This window comes from Salvelinus namaycush, unplaced genomic scaffold (genome assembly GCF_016432855.1).
Source record: "Salvelinus namaycush isolate Seneca unplaced genomic scaffold, SaNama_1.0 Scaffold2013, whole genome shotgun sequence".
Classification (NCBI taxonomy): domain Eukaryota; kingdom Metazoa; phylum Chordata; class Actinopteri; order Salmoniformes; family Salmonidae; genus Salvelinus; species Salvelinus namaycush.
The window spans coordinates 29,491-46,811 of record NW_024058802.1 but is presented as its reverse complement, the minus strand read 5'-3'; the positions used below and the strand labels follow the sequence as shown (position 1 = coordinate 46,811).

General features: G+C 39.9%; 1 protein-coding gene across 1 annotated transcript; it reads left to right on the top strand.

Annotated features, from left to right (window-relative positions):
* Positions 1-2,719: 2,719 nt before the first annotated feature.
* LOC120037997 (saxiphilin-like) lies at positions 2,720-10,379 on the top strand (the record flags this gene model as incomplete). Its single annotated transcript, XM_038983944.1, has 4 exons — positions 2,720-2,771; positions 3,422-3,553; positions 3,652-3,737; positions 10,316-10,379. Coding segments are annotated over exons 1-4 (334 nt in total), but the record flags the coding sequence as incomplete, so codon positions are not given.
* Positions 10,380-17,321: the final 6,942 nt, after the last annotated feature.

Here is a 17,321-nt window from a genome sequence, read left to right as displayed (position 1 = left end):
TTAACGTCAACATCGCCAAAAGATATTAATTTTTTCACTAACCTTCTCAGAATTCTTCAGATGACACTCCTGTAACATCATATTACAACATACATATACAGTTTGTTCGAAAATGTGGATATTTAGCCACCAAAATCGTGGTTATACAATGAGAAAAGTAGCCGAGCTGGTCAGAAAATGCCGTGCGCCATATTAGACAGTGATCTAGTCGTATACATAAATACTCATAAACGTGACTAAAAAATATAGGGTGGACAGCGATTGATAGACAATTTAATTCTTAATACAATCGCGGAATTACATTTTTTAAATTATCCTTACTTTTCAATACAGTTTGCGCCAAGCGAAGCTACGTCAAAAAAGATGGCGTCCTAAGCCACTAACATTTTTCGACAGAAACACGATTTATCATAATAAATTGTTCCTACTTTGAGCTGTTCTTCCATCAGAATCTTGGGCAAAGAATCCTTTCTTGGGTCTAATCGTCTTTTGGTCGAAAGCTGTCCTCTTGCCATGCAGAAATGCACATTGCGTTCGGCAAGAACTGGAACGGTGCCCAGAGATTCACAGTGGCTCAGAAATAAATGTCCCAAAATCGCACTAAACGGATATAAATTGCTATAAAACGCTTTAAATTAACTACCTTATGATGTTTTTAACTCCTATAACGAGTAAAAATATGACCGGAGAAATATAACAGGCTACACTAATGCTTGGAAAAACAGTAGGTCGGTATCCTCCGCGCGCATGACGCACCTAGAAAAGAGGTCCTACCTACAGGATTTTTTCATTTATAGTGGCTGTGATTGGGCAATCGATACCATTCAAAGCGTCATCACGTAAAGGCATCCAGGGGAAGACGTAAGCAGTGTCCGTATACTAATAGGAATAACAGTGGCCTTAAAACTGACTCCAGAACAGGGGCCAAAATGTGTGAAATCTGACTCCATGTCAGGGAAATTGCTGTAGAATGAGTTCTGTTCCACTTAGATAATATGCATATTGTACGATCAAGAAGTTTGTAGGAAGCCGTTTCAAAAATTACACGATTTCCATAAATAGTGACAACAGCACCCCCTAGCCTTAACAGGTTAACCTGTTTGGGCTGCAGGGGCAGTATTGAGTAGCCGGATAAAAGGTGCCCATTTCAAACGGCCTCGTACTCAATACTTGCTCGTACAATATGCATATTATTATTACTATTGGATAGAAAACACTCTCTAGTTTCTAAAACCGTTTGAATTATATCTGTGAGTAAAACAGAACTCATTTTGCAGCAAACTTCCTGACAGGAAGTGGAAAATCTGAAATCGATGCTCTGTTCTAGGCCCTGCGTATAAATGTCCTTGATATATATCAGTATACATGCACTTCATACGTCTTCCACTAGATGAAAACAGTCAATAGAACTAAGTCTGATGACTCTAATGTGAAGGGGGGTCGAAGGAGACAGAAATTCGATATGACACTTCGACTGGCTGTTGTCATATCGATCCCGTTAACGGGACTGCAGCCATAAGAAGTTAATCCCTCCAGTTCAGAATCACCACCTCCACTAGCTAATATCTCTGTTAATCCCTCCAGTTCAGCATCACCACCTCCACTAGCTAGTATCTCTGTTAATCCCTCCAGTTCAGAATCACCACCTCCACTAGCTAGTATCTCTGTTAATGCAATCGCAGTGTTAGAATTCTAAAAATATCTTCATTACGACATAAGGCTTATGTTATAGCGAGAGAGTGGCCAAAACCTGGGCGCAAAACTACTAGTACACAGTTCGACAGATATATGAAAAAGCATCATAAAATGTTTCTTACTTTTGGTGATCTTCCATCAGAATGTTGGACAAGGGGTCCTTTGTCCAGAACAGTCGTTGTTTGGATTTAGAACATCGTTTTTCCCTCTTGAACTAGCAAGCACACTGGCCAAGTGGCGCGAAGCTCTCCATTCTGAACAAAGGGCACACAACGCAACACGCCTAACGTCCCGAATAAATTTCAAAAATCTAATAAAACTATATTGAAAAAACATACTTTACGATGATATTGTCACATGTATCAAATAAAATCAAAGCCGGAGATAGTAGTCGCCTATAACGAAAGCTATTCAGAAGGCAATCCCACTGTCCTCTTCGCGCCTTCCTGAAAACATGAAATCGGTGACACGTCATTCCAAGAGGACGTATTCCATCTCAGACCAAGATAATCACCTCATTTCTTCTCTCACTGCATCTTGACATCCAGGGGAAGGTGTATGACGTGCATGTATACTAATAGCTATCATGCCCATTTATAGGCAGGACTTAGAAGAGAGCCTCGATTTCAGACTTTCCACTTCCTGGTCAGGAAGTTTGTGCCAAATTAGTTCTGTTTCACTCACAGATATAATTCAAACGGTTTTAGAAACTAGAGTGTTTTCTATCCAATAGTAATAATAATATGCATATTGTACGAGCAAGAATTGAGTACGAGGCCGTTTAAATTGGGCACGTTTTTTCCCCCAAAGTGACAACAGCGCCCTCTGTCCTCATCAGGTTAAATATTTCTAAAAAATATATTTTGAATTTCGCGCCCTGCACTTGAAGTGGCTGTTGTCATATTGTGCCCGGCTTCGGGCTTGCAGCCCAAAGAAGTTAACCTCTCCTCTAGTACCCACAGCCATTCCAGATTTAAAATGCTCAACTAATCTTACACTCTTTCTCTCTCAGGAGACGATCACCATGGCGATATTGACCATCCTTCTGCTTGTCAGCACAGCTTTTGCTCTGGGAGGTAAGCGTGACATACCTCACACCTACTCACCTACATTTTAATAAAAACATTTGTTGGTGTTGCTCTGTCCTACTTCACACACATGTAGGTATTAATATGCAGGTGTGAATGGAAATGCGTTTCTATTCATAACCAGTTCTCCATGGAACACCCTCTGAGAGGTCAGACATTATCAACCTTGACACTGGAGAAATGAAGGTTGTGCCTTGCAGAAGGGCACATAGATAGATATATGAACTTGTCAGCTCACTGATTTGAACTGCTGGCCCAACTCTCAAACAGCAGGCTACCTGCCACTCCTCTAGTTCCAGAGATGTATATTGGTGTCTAGATGCTGGACTGAGGTATTCTGATATGAACGGTTTGATCATTCAACTGGATGTATGATTGGATTGTCTAGCAACTATCAGGAAATAACACTGATACAATTTCCAGTCTTAGTTTCATCAGGTCTTCTACAAAACACAGAAACTGGAATTTGACTCCACAGGCCTTTTAAACAAGTAGCAGAACTTCAATATTTAGCCAGGAAACTACTTCTGTATAAGGCCCATATGGGACACACCCCAAGATTCCAGAATGTATGTCCAGAAATGTATATTGTCCTGCAATGTTATGGTCACATTACAATGTATGTTACCTGTGTACAGATGCTATGATACGACCCAAGACCCCATGTGAGGATGCTAGACATGCCGCTTTAAATGGCTCAATTGGAGCCTACGTCCCCACGTGTGATGACAATGGACAATACACCCCCGAGCAATGTTGGGGCTCTACAGGTTAACACTGGTGCACACGCACGCACAAAATAATCAATTCAGTTGAATGTGACAATTCAATGTGTATATATTGTATATGCAACATGTCTTTCTGGTAGGTTACTGTTGGTGTGTGACCAGTACTGGACAGAAGATCCAGTGTACTGAGACTCCACCAGGCATTGCTATCAACTGTTCCACCAAGGTGTGTGTATATACATACTCTTTCACTAAATGTTACTTCTTTGCAGCTGGTTATTGATGTGTATTTTTTGTTTTCTAATTGTAGATGAAAGGTGTTGGAAGTAAGATGTAGAAGACTGACAGTTGCCTTTAATGTACTACAGGAACTGACTCACATTCCATTCAAATAAATACATGAAGAAATCCTGATATTAAACTGTTGTTTTACTTACTTCATTGTTGGTGTGATATGCTGAACAATGTATATGAACCAGTTCATTTCTGGGAAATGGAGGAAGGAGTAGGACTGTTATGGTGACTGTATTACCACCACACCGGCAGTTACAGGACATGAAGGCAGTCAAATTCCACGTGACCATGTAGTAATTAGGCTTCTCCAAGCTCTGATGCTGGTGATGGTCATTAGTAGTCTACCACACTTGCTAACTGCCTGGTACTCAGCACTCTATTGTCCCTCTAATCACTCTGACATCAACTCTGATTGGTGGAAATCAGCAAGATTGACAGCTAAGAAGGGGGTTGTGGGGTTTAGTCACGTGCACAGGCAAGGCCTTCCTAATGCCTGTGGATCTTGGGTCCATGATATGGGGCATCAGCCTACTCAGTGACACCCACGGAACACAACTGAAAGAGTTTACAAATATTCACATCCTAACTCTGACTGCAGGACTTGGACTGTGGAATCAAATCTGTCAGTATTTCCTTTGTGTGGGTTTCTCTATATTCATTTTAATTATGGCATCTTTGGTCCTCCGTCGACATCGAAATGTCATTCCAATATATATATATATATATATACAGGAGTTCAGCAGAGTCCACAATCAGAACCATGCTACTCTGAGGCTGAAGAATTGTTCCAGGCCACAGAGGGATGAAAGACCCCTTTACTGAGTCTACATCTTCACATTTCACTAAATCATTCCATTGCTTGCTTCTTGCATTATATCATCCTGTAAAATAAAGTACATGCTCTTCATCTTTACATGAGTAAATGTTGTATTAGAACCTGTAGGATGACTTGATGATTCATATCTCCTGGTTTCGTTACATGTTGATGCCATCTGATCTTTTAGGGCCAGACTGATCTATTCATGTTCAGGGTACTTCATGTTCATGCCCATATTTGGAGGCAGGGAGGAAACTTGCCTGAACATGGTCAGTACAGTATTAGCTAGCTAGAATGTATTGGTGATTCACATGATTGCCCTCTGTGAACAGGACATCCAAGAAGTGAAATGAATAACTTTAGTGGGGTAAGTAAATGTTCAGCCTATAATTTGCTAAATAGTTAATTTATAACTAGAACGCAAACCACATGACAAAGTATGTGGTCACCTGCTCATCAAACATATTCAAAAATCATGGAGTTGGTTCCCCCCCCGTAAAACTGCCTCAAGGCTTCCGGGAAGGCCTTGCACTAGATGTCAGAACATTGCTGTGGGGGATGTGCTTCCATTCAGCTACAACAGCTTTAGTGAGGTCGGGCACTGATTTTAGGCGATTAGGCCTGGCTCACAGTTGGCGTTCCAATTCATCCCAAAAGTATTCGATGGGGTTGAGGTCAGGGCTCTGTGCAGGACAGTCAAGTTCTTCCACACCAATCTCATCAAACCATTTCTGTATAAACCTGCACGGGGGGGATTGTCATTCTGAAACAGGAAAGGGCCTTCCCCAAACTGATGCGACAAATTGGAAGCACAGAATCGTCTACAATGTCATTGTAGCAATAGGATTTGCCTTCACTGGAACTAAGGTGCCCAAACCAAGAACAACAGCACCAGACCATTATTCCTTCTCCACCAAACTTTACAGTTGGCACTATGCATTCGGGCAGGTCGCATTATCCTGGCATCTGCCATATCCAGATACGTCAGTCGGACTGCCAGATGGTGACAAATCACTCCTGAGATCGCATTTCCACTGCTCCAATTGCGGTGAGTTTCACACCGCTCCAGTCGACTCCTGCCATTGAGCATGGTGATCTTAGGGTTGTGTGCGGCTGCTCGGCCATGCAAACCCATTTCTTAACTTCTTTGGGCTGCAAGCCCGATGTCGGGCACAATATGACAACAGCCAGGCCAAGTGCAGGGTGCGAAATTCAAAATATATTTTTTAGAAATATTTAACTTTCAGACATTAACAAGTCCAATACAGCAAATGAAAGACACAGATCTTGTGAATCCAGCCAATATTTCAGATTTTCTAAGTGTTTTACAGCAAAAACACAATATAGCGTTATATTAGCTTACCACAATAGCAAACATCACAACAGCATTGATTCAAGCCAAAAATAGCGATAACGTATAAACCACCAAAATATATTAATTTTTTCACTAACCTTCTCAGAATTCTTCAGATGACAGTCCTATAACATCATATTACACAATGCATATAGAGTTTGTTCGAAAATGTGCATATTTAGCGGCACAAATCGTGGTTATACAATGAGAAAAGTAGCAAAGAAAATGTCAGGAGAAATCTTTGGAGAGGCACCTATTCTAATCAGTAACTAATCCAAAACTTGACTAAAAAATACAGGTTGGACAGCAAATGAAAGACAAATTAGTTCTTAATGCAATCGCTGTGTTACATTTTTAAAATTAACGTTACTACAACATACAGCGTGCGTTAAAGCGAGGCTACACTGAAATGAATGGCGGCTTATGCATGTAACATTTTTCAACAGAACAACAAATTATCAGCATAAATAGTTCTTACTTTTTGATGAACTCCCATCAGAATCTTGGGAAAGGTGTCCTTTGTCCAAAAGAATCGTTGCTCGGTTGTAGAATGTCCTCTTCAACGTTGCAATTAGCAGTAAACATTAGGCATGTGGTCCAGACATCACCAACTCCCTAGAACGCAACACTAATACATATCCGAAAAATTGCAATATACTGACATAACCTCTAACACCTCCCAAACCCGGATCCGGGATCCCCCCCATCAAAAAAGCTGACTAGCATAGCCTAGCCTAAAGCCACAGGGATATCATATAATAAAATGTTTATGAAATCACAAGTCCAAGACACCAAATGAAAGATACACATCTTGTGAATAAAGCCATCATTTCTGATTTTTAAAATGTTTTACAGGGAAGACACAATATGTAAATCTATTAGCTAACCACATTAGCAAAAGACACCACTTTTCTTACTCCACCATTTTTTTACTCCATCAGTAGCTATCACAAATTCGGCCAAATAAAGATATAAATAGCCACTAACCAAGAAACAACCTCATCAGATGACAGTCTGATAACATATTTATTGTATAGCATATGTTTTGTTAGAAAAATGTGCATATTTCAGGTATAAATCATAGTTTACCATTGCAGCCACCATCCCAACTCTCACCAAAGCGACTAGAATAACTACAGAGACCATCGTGTATTAGCTAATTACTCATCATAAAACATTTCTTAAAAATACACAGCGTGCAGCAGATGAAAGACACAGATCTTGTGAATCAAGACAATATTTCAGATTTTCTAAGTGTTTTACAGCGAAAACACAATATAGCGTTATAGTAGCTACCACAATAGCAAACATCACACCAGCATTGATTCAAGGCAAAAATAGCTATAACGTATAAACCACCAAAATATATAAATTTTTTCACTAACCTTCTCAGAATTCTTCAGATGACAGTCCTGTAACATCATATTACACAATTCATATAGAGTTTGTTCGAAAATGTGCATATTTAGCGGCACAAATCGTGCTTATACAATGAGAATAGTGTCCATAACGTCAAGCAATCTGTCCGGCGCCATCTTGGAAAGGCACCTATTCTTATCGAAAACTATTCATAAACTTGACTAAAAAAATACAAGTTGGACAGCAATTGAAAGACAAATTAGTTCTTAATGCAATCGCTGAATTACATTTTTAAAAATAACGTTACTGCGCAATACAGGGTGCGATAACGCAAGGCTACACTGCAAGAAATGGCGTCTTATGCATTTGACATTTTTCAACAGAACAATGAATTATCAGCATAAATAGTTCTTACTTTTCGATGAACTCTCATCAGAATCTTGGGATAGGTGTCCTTTGTCCAAAAGAATCGTTGCTAGGTTGGAGAACGTCGTCTTCCACGTTGCAATTAGCAGTAAACATTAGCTTGAGAGAGAGAGATACCCAACTTCCTACAGCGCCAAGAAAATAAATACCCGAAAATCGCAATATACTGACATAAACCGATATAATTCGGTTCAAAATAACAAGATTATGATGTCTTTAAAGCAAGAAGTTAACTTCTTACCACTAGGGGGGTGCCATTTCGACATAGTACAAATTAGTTTCCAAATTAAACTGCCTCGTACTCAATTCTTGCTCGTACAATATGCATATTATTATTACTATTGGATAGAAAACACTCTCTAGTTTCTAAAACCGTTTGAATTATGTCTGTGGGTGAAACAGAACTGGACTTAGAGCAATTTCCCTATGTGGAGTTGAGAATGCAGAATTTTCCAACCTGTTCTCAGACCTGTTTATAAATCTGCCTGTCTTCTATTGGTTGAGATGCACTGCATACGCCTTCCTCTGGGTGTCAGCGAATAGAGGGCCTTGAAATGGAGTCTCTAGGCAGAGCTGAAAGTCTATAAATTGATTGGAAACGAGGTGTATCGTTCTTTTCCCCTTCGCTCTGACGCACTGAGGACCTTGGAACGTTCTTTTGGAAACATCGGTTATAGATCTTACACATTTCCGGCTGTGTTTTTATTCGATATAGGCTTTAAAGACATCATAATCTTGTTATTTTGAACCGAATTATATCAGTTTATGTCAGTATATTGCGATTTTCGGGTATTTATTTTCTTGGCGCTGTAGGAAGTTGGGTATCTTTCTCTCTCAAGCTAATGTTTACTGCTAATTGCAACGTGGAAGACGACGTTCTCCAACCTAGCAACGATTCTTTTGGACAAAGGACACCTATCCCAAGATTCTGATGAGAGTTCATCGAAAAGTAAGACCTATTTATGCTGATAATTCATTGTTCTGTTGAAAAATGTCAAATGCATAAGACGCCATTTCTTGCAGTGTAGCCTTGCGTTATCGCACCCTGTATTGCGCAGTAACGTTATTTTTAAAAATGTAATTCAGCGATTGCATTAAGAACTAATTTGTCTTTCAATTGCTGTCCAACTTGTATTTTTTTAGTCAAGTTTATGAATAGTTTTCGATAAGAATAGGTGCCTTTCCAAGATGGCGCCGGACAGATTGCTTGACGTTATGGACACTATTCTCATTGTATAAGCACGATTTGTGCCGCTAAATATGCACATTTTCGAACAAACTCTATATAAATTGTGTAATATGATGTTACAGGACTGTCATCTGAAGAATTCTGAGAAGGTTAGTGAAAAAATTAATATATTTTGGTGGTTTATACGTTATAGCTATTTTTGCCTTGAATCAATGCTGGTGTGATGTTTGCTATTGTGGTAGCTACTATAACGCTATATTGTGTTTTCGCTGTAAAACACTTAGAAAATCTGAAATATTGTCTTGATTCACAAGATCTGTGTCTTTCATCTGCTGCACGCTGTGTATTTTTAAGAAATGTTTTATGATGAGTAATTAGGTAATACACGATGGTCTCTGTCGTTATTCTAGTCGCTTTGGTGAGAGTTGGGATGGTGGCTGCAATGGTAAACTATGATTTATACCTGAAATATGCACATTTTTCTAACAAAACATATGCTATACAATACATATGTTATCAGACTGTCATCTGATGAGGTTGTTTCTTGGTTAGTGGCTATTTATATCTTTATTTGGCCGAATTTGTGATAGCTACTGATGGAGTAAAAAAATGGTGGAGTAAGAAAAGTGGTGTCTTTTGCTAATGTGGTTAGCTAATAGATTTACATATTGTGTCTTCCCTGTAAAACATTTTAAAAATCAGAAATGATGGCTTTATTCACAAGATGTGTATCTTTCATTTGGTGTCTTGGACTTGTGATTTCATGAACATTTTATTATATGATATCCCTGTGGCTTTAGGCTAGGCTATGCTAGTCAGCTTTTTTGATGGGGGGGATCCCGGATCCGGGTTTGGGAGGTGTTAGAGGTTAATAGACTATCTGCATCTCAAATGGTACCTACATGTTATGTGGCTCTTGTCAAACTTAGTGCACTATATAGTTGTGCCATTTTGTGGAGTGGTTCCCTGAATAAAAGATTTTAGACTAATCTGTACCTTTTCAGTAAATGGGTAGTCTCTGACAATATCTATATGCTTCATATTCCCTATGTAGTGCATTATAGGCCCTCGTTAAAGGTAGTTCATTACATGAGGAGCCATTTGGGAAGGATACATATTCCTGTGTGCCAGGCTAATCTATTGTATGTGGTTGAAGAAATGATACCTGAGTTTTGGCAGAAGACTAGTAGCATCGTGTTGCCCATACTCGCTTCTTGGGGTCCTCAGTACTGGATTTAGAAAATGCTGCTTTGGCAGTTGGTTAAGTTTTGTACCTTACAGTGGGTTTCCTTAACCTCTCCTCTAGTTTCCACAGCCATTCCAGATTTAAAATGCTCAACTAATCTTACTCTTTCTCTCTCTCAGGAGACGATCACCATGGCGATATTCACCATCATTCTGCTTGTCAGCACGGCTTTTGCTCTGGGAGGTAAGCGTGACATACCTCACACCTACTCACCAACATTTTAAAGACATCATAATGTTGTTATTTTAAACCGAATTATATCAGTTTAAGTGTTTTACAGCGAAAACACAATATAGCATTATATTAGCTTACCACAATAGCCAAAAACACAACAGCATTGATTCAAGCCAACAGTAGCGATAACGAATAAACCAGCAAAAGATATTACGTTTTTCACTAACCTTCTCAAAATTCATCAGATGACAGTCCTATAACATCCTATTACACAATACATATATTGTTTGTTCGAAAATGTGCACATTTAGTGGCACAAATCGTGGTTATACAATGTGAATACGTAGGCAAAATGCAATAATGTCCGGAGAAATCTTGGAGAGGCACCTAATCTAATCAAATAACTATTCATAAACTTTACTAAAAAATACATGTTGGACAGCAAATTAAAGATAGCTTAGTTCTTAATGCAATCGCCGTGTTAGAATTCTAAAAATAACTTCAGTACGACATCCAGCTTACGTTATTGCGAGAGAGCGCCCAAAATCAAAGCGGAAACACAACGACACATTTTCGACAGAAATAGGAAATAACATCATAAATGGGTCCTACTTTTGCTGATCTTCCATCAGAATGTTGTACAAGTGGTCCTTTGTCCAGAACAATCGTTGTTTGGATTTAGAATGTCATTTTTCCCTCTCGAATGAGCAAGCAAAACTTGCCAAGTGGCGCGAAGCTCTCCATCATCAACAAACGCAAAAAACGGAACACGCCAAAACTCCCGAAAAAAATTCAATAATCTGATTAAACTATATTGAAAAAACATACTTTACGATGATATTGTCACATTTATCAAATAAAATCAAAGCCGGAGATATTAGGCGTCTATAACAAAAGCTTTTCAGAAGCATGACTTCCGCGTCTTCCTGAACAGAGGAAATTGGGGTCCTGTCATTCCAAGCTGTCTCTTTTGACCATAGAAAGAGCTTGAGACCCTATTTCACCTCTACCAGCCTATTGACATCTAGTGGAAGGCGTATGAAGTGCATGTATACTAATGAATTCAAGCAAACGATTAGGGAGGCCCTGGAACAGAGCCTCGAGTTCAGTTTTTTCACTTTCTGACAGGAAGTTTGCTGCAAAATGAGTTCTGTTTTACTCACAGATATAATTCAAACGGTTTTAGAAACTTGAGAGTGTTTTCTATCCAATAGTAATAATAATATGCATATTGTACGAGCAAGAATTGAGTACGAGGCCGTTTGAAATGGGCACATTTTATCCAAGCTACTCAATACTGCCCCTGCAGCCATAAGAAGTTAAATGAATTACTTTAGTGGGGTAAGTAAATTTTCAGCCTATAATTTGATAACTAGTTAATTTTATAACTAAAACACACACCACATGGCATTCGGGCAGGTAACATTCTCCTGGCATTTCTCCAAACAGATGTCAAAGTAAAGCTCTCTCTCTCTCTCACACACACACATCAAGGATGGAGTGACACAGTGCGGTGCTTAATAAAGACACACAGAGCCTGCAATGGCATTACCATTATCTCTAGGCTATGCCGAGTTCAACGAGATGCCCCGCTTGACCGTAGCTCGCTTGGTCTGAGCGCAGCGACTGTGAAAAAAAGTAGGCCCATAATGAAGCCAGGACCTAAATTTCAAGTGCTTTTGGGTGACAGTGAGAGAACCGTTAGGGTTAGAAGCACAATTGGATGTCAGGAACGTTACTGAGGTCCTCCAGATCTGTGCAAGCCTAACCTTGACCGTGTGACATTAACCCTTAACTTCTTTGGGATACCCCCCCCCTTCTCTCAATTTCCGCCTGAAGACATACCCAAATCTAACTGTCTGTAGCTCAGCCCCAGAGGCAAGGATAGGCATATTCTTGGTATCATTTGAAAGGAAACACTCTGAAATTTGTGGAAATGTGAATTGAATGTAGGAGAATATAACACAATAGATCTGGTAGAAGAAAATACAAGGAAATAAACATACGTTTTTTGTTTTTATTGTTGTTGCATCATCTTTCAACTGAACAAGAACAGGCAAACATTCAGATATGATGCTGGGGATAATTCTGATGCAGAACATAAGATGGCAACAGTATTAGAAAAAAGTTTCAAAACGATATCTTCAGGAACGAGTGAGCTACATGACATTGAGCATGTAGTCACCCAGGTGTCCCACACAAGTTGCCCAAATGTACCCAAATGGCCAAATTGGTACAGTGATACATTTTGAACTAAATGACTATATACAAAATACTAAAATGCTATTCTAACACACACCCCAACAAAAAATAATAATAATAATATAAAAATTTGAAAATTTGAAAAAAAATTAAATAACAAGGGTAACTATTTACACACATTCAAAGTATAATATACAATATTGTGAAGACCCTCAGTCCTCTACATAATATTGTTCTGCTGATGCCATGCCCAATAGCAGTCTCTTTCTGCTGTAAAGCAGAGGGTTACTGAACAGGTGGTGCAGGTGATAGGGCATTTCCTGTGACAAAGGGCACAACGACGTCTCCCCACTGTGCCCTTTTTGCCCTGAGGCACATTCATGCCTGCAGAGATGAATCTGGGCAGGTGAACAGCAGAGGTAGAGGGGCCAGAAGGTGCTGCAGTAGACTTGCTGTAGCAAGCAAGCTCCTGGATGAGCAGCTCTCGGAAGGCTAGCTGTGAGATGTGGGGCTGTCCACGGCTCTTAGCCATTTCCTTCTGGAGGATGAAGGAATTCACCACAGCAATGTCAATGAAGTGATAGAAAAATGTCTTGTAAAGGCAGTTGATAGAGGGGAGCAGTTTTCCAGTAGTCTTTCAGGGTTTTCAACTTCACAATACCCATGTAAATGACCATTGACAGGAAACAGACAGAAAAAAAGATCTGACATGGAAATGGGCTTCCATTCTTCTGCCTGCCTGCTTCTTAGCACCATACTTGTTAGTGTTCAACACCAGGGAATCAACAACAGATGAGGTGAAAAAACAGCTGGGAAAAGCTGCATGGGGCTATACTTAGATGTCATATCCAGCTTTGGGCCTAATGGCCTCTTTGGTCTGAATAATGGAGGTGGAGGCGCCACATCCTCCTCCAGCACAGAGTGCCAACGACCCTCCTCCTCTCTGATTGCAGGTGTAATCTCTTCCCATCGCCGCTTCTTTGTCACACCTGGCAGGGCGGGGGTAGATGTGGAGCCGGAGACAGCAGGGGTCCGGCTAAATGAACAAGCTCCCCTGGGGGATGGGCAACTTGGCAGTGGGGGCTCCCAATCAGAATCGGAGGGACTGTGAAATAAAGACAGACACACAGATTATATATTGAGTAGTGAAACAAAATCATTTTGGGGATCTGTGGTTCTATTCCATGTTTAGATCAAATAAATGTAAAATATCTCATATATACAGACACACAGATTATATATTGAGTAGTGAAACAAAATCATTTTGGGGATCTGTGGTTCTATTCCAGTTTAGATCAAATAAATGTAAAATATCTCATATATACACACACAGATTATATATTGAGTAGTGAAACAAAATCATTTTGGGGATCTGTGGTTCTATTCCATGTTTAGATCAAATAAATGTAAAATATCTCATATATACAGACACACAGATTATATATTGAGTAGTGAAACAAAATCATTTTGGTATTATTTTCAAACAACAGCATGAGAGTTACTTACCAATCGAGAATGCGTCTTCTCCATACAAAAACATGTCCTCAAATTGGGAGTCCAAACTTGACACACAATCTGATACATCTTCTTGTAAATCTGTGTCACTTTTCTCTAGCAATCTCATCAATAATTGCATGTAGATCTGTATAGCTGGACTTTGCCTTTGATTTTCCAGATTTACTCGCCATAATTATTTCAATAATATAGAGGAAAATGATCTTGACTCAATACTGCTAACGCGCAACAACGTGGCTCCTTCGGGGTAGAAATTTCAATGGCGAATGTTAGCGCAAACAACGTGGCTCCTTCGGGTAGAAATTTCAATGGCGAATGTCTGCGTAACGCGTGACTTTCGTTCAAGACCGGGTCTTCCCAGATATAACCATTAGATATTGTTGTTTACCTCGGCTCATTGGCTCTCTACCAAACTAGATTTCAAGACGATCAGTGGTCATTGGGCCAAAATACAGTCAATCAAAGAAGCACTGGTCATGTCATAGGCGCTCAATGAGGTCATTGTTTGGTGTGTTCAAATCAGTTCATTTCGGTCAATATGTCCCGTAGAAATAACCATCATGTATGGTTGTGTTACTAACAAACAGAGGATTACAATGAAACCCACCTTGACTAGATACAGGTACATCTAGTTGTGAGTAATTACATCAACTGTTTCGTCGAAAGTTGAAGGAAGTCGAAACTCATGACACAAGCCGTTTACAAAATGTGTCGTGTTATGCTATAAAAAAAAAAATATCGAACAAATGACCATTCATTGTGAAGATTGGACCTTTTGTATTGCCAAAAGAAGAAGATTTTTACAGGTAATTGATAATTTTATTGCTATTTCTGACTTTTGTGACGCTACTGTTTGGTTGGAAAATGCTAGTTATACTTGTGTGTCTGGCGCGCTGTCGTCAGATTATCGTAAGGTATGCTTTCGCCGAAAAGCATTATTGAAATCTGACACCACTGTTGGATTAAGAAGTAGATAAGCTTTTAAATGATGTTAGATACATGTATTTACAAGAACGTTTAATACTACGAATGGTGTATTTAGAATCTTTGCGCTATGCTATTTCACCGGATGTTAGCCAGATGGGACGCTAACGTCCCAGCTAGCCTAGAGAAGTTAACAGTGAAAACAGATTTTTTTCATATCACAGATTACAATGACATCTCTCCCCATAGGAATACATTGCCTGCTCCTCTAAATTCAACCTGAAGCCTATGTGGGTTATGAATTCCTTATGAACCTGTCTTTGATGAAAATCCATCAGGCCACTATGAGGTATACCTGTGTCGATTCTAAGCTTCCTGAAGAAACCGGAAGTGTTAAAATCACCCTAAAAGTGTTTTGCCATACCCAATCTGCAGTTTGAGAGAAATAGTGCATTCAACCCTGTGTAAATCAGTCAGTTCTTAACGTAAAGCCTTTAAAAGTCAGGATTCTGTAAAAGCTTACCCCAATGAGGATATGTGTTTACTTTTAGCATCCTGTGCCAACCGGAAGTGCCATAATTGGGGTCAAAGGGGCTGTTTTGAAGGGTTAAAAAAGTCAGATCTTTCCAAAACTTCATATGTGTGATTGGGCAACGTTCATGAACTGTAAATCAGTCATTCATCCCATCAGATTTCCAAGAAAAACTCACACTAACACACACAGCAAGGATGGAGTGAGACAGTCGGGGCTTAGAGACACACAGAGCCTGCAATAGTTACCTTTGTTCAAACTATCAAAGAACCATCAGACCTAGAGCTCTGAAACTTTAGAAATCTGTTATAGAGCTCAAGTCGATAGTGCACTGTGAGTTATGTGGCTCTAGAAGGTTCTCAGATCGAGAAACAGCCTCGTACATTTGCAATAACTTCAATTCACTTTGACCATTACGAAAATGACGACATTTAGAAAAGTACCAGAGTCACAAGACTAGGTGCATTGAAACCGCCTCGGCTCATAGAGACGGACCCAACGTTTCTGTCCGATAGCTCATTCAAGGACCCCCGTAGCAACGCCCGGAAAATGTGGATTTTCAGCACCAATTAAGGTCGCTGCTCGGGCTCAGCTAGGCTACACATAATGTCAGAACTGGACCAACAGCTAGATAGTAACTAGGTGTCATATGTTTTATTATGGTTTAACAGAAGCGCTGTGAATTTTGGGCCTGCTCTGAAATATGTGATAGTTGGCTTCTAATGAGTTTGAAAAAGTGGGTGTGGTGTCAGTTTGTATCAGTTTGTTGTAAGGATGATATCTAATTGACTGATGGACGGTGACTTGCTGGCTGACTTTTGTCCATTTGCAATATGTTTAAACAGTGATGAACCATCACCCAAAAAGACAGACTGAAATCAACACTGTAAATGGCATCACCATAGTCTCTAGGCCTTGCCGAGTTCAACGAGATGCCCCGCTTGACCGTAGCTCGCTCTGAGCGCAGCAACCGTGAAAAAAAGCATGCCCAAAATGCAGCCTGTCCCTAAATTTCAGGTGCTTTTGGGAGACAGCGGCGGAACCGTTAGGGTTAGAAGGACAATTCAACCACAGGAATGTTCATAAGGTCCTCCCGATCTGTGCAAGCCCAACCTTGACCGTGTGGCATTAACCCTTAACAGTGAAAACTGATTTTTTTCATCTCATAGATTACAATGACATCTCTCCCCATAGGAATACATTGCCTGCTCCTCTGAATTCAACCTGAAGCCTATGTGGGTTATGAATGCCTTATGAACCTGTCTTCGATGACAATCCATCAGGCCACTATGAGGTCTACCTGTGTCGATTCTAAGCTCCCTGGATCAACCGGAAGTGGTTAGAATCAAATTGCCATACCCAACCTGCAGTTGAGAGAAATAGTGCATTCAACCCTGTGTAAATCAGTCAGTTCTTAATGTAAAGACTTATAACTCAGGATTCTGTAAAAGCCTACCCCAATGAGGATATGTGTTTACTTTTAGCTTCCTGTGCCATCCGGAAGTGCCATAATTGGGGTCAAAGGGGCTGTTTTGAAGGGTTAAAAAAGTCAGATATTTCCAAAACTTCATATGTGTGATTGGGCAACGTTCATGAACTGTAAATCAGTCATTCATCCCATCAGATTTCCAAGAAAAACTCACACTAACACACACACAGCAAGGATGGAGTGAGACAGTCGGGGGCTTAGAGACACACAGAGTCTGCAATAGTTACCTTTGTTCAAACTATCAAATAACCATCAGACCTAGAGCTCTGAAACTTTAGAAACCTGTTAT